The sequence below is a fragment of the Callorhinus ursinus genome, unplaced genomic scaffold, assembly GCF_003265705.2.
Source record: "Callorhinus ursinus isolate GAN/ISIS: 27379988/994484 unplaced genomic scaffold, GSC_fseal_2.0 scaffold12411, whole genome shotgun sequence".
In the NCBI taxonomy this organism is placed as follows: Eukaryota; Metazoa; Chordata; class Mammalia; order Carnivora; family Otariidae; genus Callorhinus; species Callorhinus ursinus.
In genome coordinates this window covers 1-1,189 of record NW_027409461.1, presented here as the reverse complement: position 1 = coordinate 1,189, position 1,189 = coordinate 1, and the positions used below count along the sequence as shown (strand labels likewise).

The following is a 1,189-nucleotide window of genomic DNA, read 5'->3' as shown; positions in this document are numbered from 1 at the left end:
TGGTGGGGGGGGGAGGTAGGAGAGCCTTACCTTCCACCTTCACTGAGAAGGTGATGCTGGAGCCTTTGTTCACTTTCTTGGAGGCGAATCTTTCCAGGAATCGGGGCGGCACCAGCTGCTGGTGTGCATCTGGACAAACAGCAGACACCGGCGATGAACGCATGTCGAGCCCCTGCTCCCTGTTGGGGCACCAAGGCCTCCAGGGGCACCTGCTGCAGCCCCAGTCCCCAGGTCCCAGCCTCATGCACCTGGAGGTTGGGTCTCTACAGCCTGCACCCAACCCTCCTCGGTCTGCAGGGTGGTGTCCCGCAGGCACTGTGGCTGAGCCTCCCACCATCCGAGTTGGCTCACCTGGGGCTGGCTTCTCTTCAGGATCCTTGGGGCCTGAAAGAGCAGGAAGTGGAATCAGGCCTGCAGCACCGAGGGGCCTGTCTCCCCAGAGCCCGTGCACCTGCCGAGGGTGGGGGTACCCACTCCTATCCACACCCTCCCTGAGACTCAGGCCATGCAGGGAGCTCACACTGAGGCTGCTCAGACCCAGTGTGATGTCCCCCCACCCCACCGCGCCAGGAGTGTGGGGGTCGCTCTGGCACTGACGCAAGGTCGCATGAAGGTCAGAGGGAAGCCTGGGCAGCGCTGGGTCCCTCAACCACTGCTGGCTCAGGTGGTGATGCTCAGAACTTTGGAGAACAAATAAGTGCAGACATCTCCTCCCACAGAAACCACTGACCTCTTCCTCTGCACAGTCTGCTGACTAACCCGTGCCCCCCACCCATCCCGGGGCACGTGTATGGAGGCGGGGGGGTGGCAGACGGCGGCCCAGGTGTAGACGCTCCGTCCCCAGCACCCACCCCGGACCAGCAGCCTAGCGGACGAGTAGGCGGCGCCCGCGGCGTTGCTGATGTAGGCTGAGTACTGGCCAGCGTCCTCCCTGGTGACCGACAAGACCTCCAGGGTGTGAAGTGTCTTCCTGTCAGCCATGCGGATGTGCTCAGAAGCCGTCAGGGGCTGCCCGTCTTTGAACCAGTACAGTCGGGGCGTGGGGTAGCCTGCAGCCACAGGGCAGTGGTCAGCACCGAGCCTCCGTCCCACGGGGGCACCAGTGACGGCCCAACCTCCACCTGGCCAGTTCTCTCTTCCTCACCTTTCACCTTCAGCTGGAATTTGGCCAGCCGTGTGCCGGGGGCCA

General features: G+C 63.8%; 1 protein-coding gene across 1 annotated transcript; it reads right to left on the bottom strand.

The window, feature by feature from the left end:
• Positions 1 to 30: 30 nt before the first annotated feature.
• On the bottom strand, positions 31 to 1,183 carry LOC112817995 (obscurin-like; the record flags this gene model as incomplete). The annotated part of the gene is made up of 4 exons (XM_025865276.1): positions 1,145 to 1,183; positions 852 to 1,049; positions 352 to 384; positions 31 to 129 (listed from the first exon to the last, which is right to left on the bottom strand). Coding segments are annotated over exons 2-4 (262 nt in total), but the record flags the coding sequence as incomplete, so codon positions are not given.
• Between the last annotated feature and the right edge of the window lie 6 nt (positions 1,184 to 1,189).